This window comes from Echinops telfairi, unplaced genomic scaffold (assembly GCF_000313985.2).
Source record: "Echinops telfairi isolate 266 unplaced genomic scaffold, ASM31398v2 ScPeMD7_5;HRSCAF=22, whole genome shotgun sequence".
Lineage (NCBI taxonomy): Eukaryota > Metazoa > Chordata > Mammalia > Afrosoricida > Tenrecidae > Echinops > Echinops telfairi.
Window position 1 is genome coordinate 29,105,479 of NW_022103901.1, and position 1,206 is coordinate 29,106,684.

Consider the following 1,206-nt stretch of genomic DNA (forward strand, 5'->3'; position numbering starts at 1 on the left):
GCAGGCCCAGCGGAAGCAGCTGTGGGTGGCCCTCATCGAGAAGGCGCTGGCCAAGCTGCACGGCTCCTACTTCGCACTCCAGGCGGGCCGTGCCATCGAGGGCCTGGCCACGCTCACCGGGGCGCCCTGCGAGAGCCTCCTGCTGCAAGTCAGCTCCACCAACCCCCGCGAGGAGCCCGTGGACACAGACCTCATCTGGGCCAAGATGCTGAGCTCCAAGGAGGCTGGGTGAGCGTTGGGCTGCAGTGGGGGTGGCGGCAGAAGGCAGGGGCTGGGGCGCAGGGAGGGTGGGGCTCAGCATGGCCACTGTGCCCCCAGGTTCCTCATGGGCGCCTCCTGTGGTGGGGGTAACATGAAGGTGGACGACGCAGCCTACGAGAGCCTGGGCCTGCGCCCACGCCACGCCTACTCCATCCTGGATGTCCGGGATGTGCAGGGCTCCAGGTAGGGCCCGGGGGACCAGCGGGGGCAGGAGATGTGGCCAGCGTGGCCTCAGCATCAGCCCTGTCTCCTGTCTGCAGACTTCTGCGGCTCCGAAACCCGTGGGGCCGCTTCTCCTGGAATGGCAGCTGGTCAGACGAGTGGCCTCACTGGCCTGGTCACCTGCGTGGGGAGCTGACACCCTTGGGCAGCAGTGAGGGCGTCTTCTGGATGGAGTACAGCGACTTCATCAGGTGCGGGGAGCCCCAGGACCCCCAAATCAGCGCTGTCTTCGGGTCCCTTCCGCCTGGCCTATGGCACAGCTCAGGCGGGTCGGCATCTTGTACACACCTTTCTGGATGGCTCCCAGGGCCGGGCTGGCTGAAGACAGCTGTGGGAGCGTGGCCCCTGGCCTGGGGGTGGCCAAAGGCAGCTAGCTGAGAACTTGTCCCCGCCCTGCCCCAGGTACTTCGACTCGGTAGACATCTGCAAGGCCCGCTCGGACTGGCAGGAGGTTCGGGTGCAGGGCTGCTTCCCCCGCTCGGCCAGCGGGCCTGTGGGCGTCACTGCCCTGACCGTGCTTGAGAGGGCTTCGCTGGACTTCGCCCTCTTCCAGGAGGGCAGCAGGTGGAGGGACGGCCACCCCAGGGTGGGCAGGCTGTGGTGTAGCACCCATGGCCTCAGTGACCATGTGCTCTGGCCACAGGCGCTCGGACGCAGGGGACAGCCACCTCCTGGACCTGTGCATCCTGGTGTTCAGGGCCACGTTTGGCAGTGGCGGCCGCC

General features: G+C 67.7%; 1 protein-coding gene across 1 annotated transcript in view; it reads left to right on the plus strand.

The window, feature by feature from the left end:
- The window catches only part of CAPN15 (calpain 15), a 6,987-nt gene that overhangs the window by 2,666 nt on the left and 3,115 nt on the right, over nucleotides 1-1,206 (plus strand). The window contains exons 2-6 of the mRNA XM_004706111.2: nucleotides 5-228; nucleotides 319-444; nucleotides 522-674; nucleotides 886-1,047; nucleotides 1,127-1,194. Of these exons, the coding sequence (XP_004706168.1) occupies nucleotides 5-228; nucleotides 319-444; nucleotides 522-674; nucleotides 886-1,047; nucleotides 1,127-1,194 (733 nt within the window). The remainder of the gene's footprint in view (nucleotides 1-4; nucleotides 229-318; nucleotides 445-521; nucleotides 675-885; nucleotides 1,048-1,126; nucleotides 1,195-1,206) is intronic.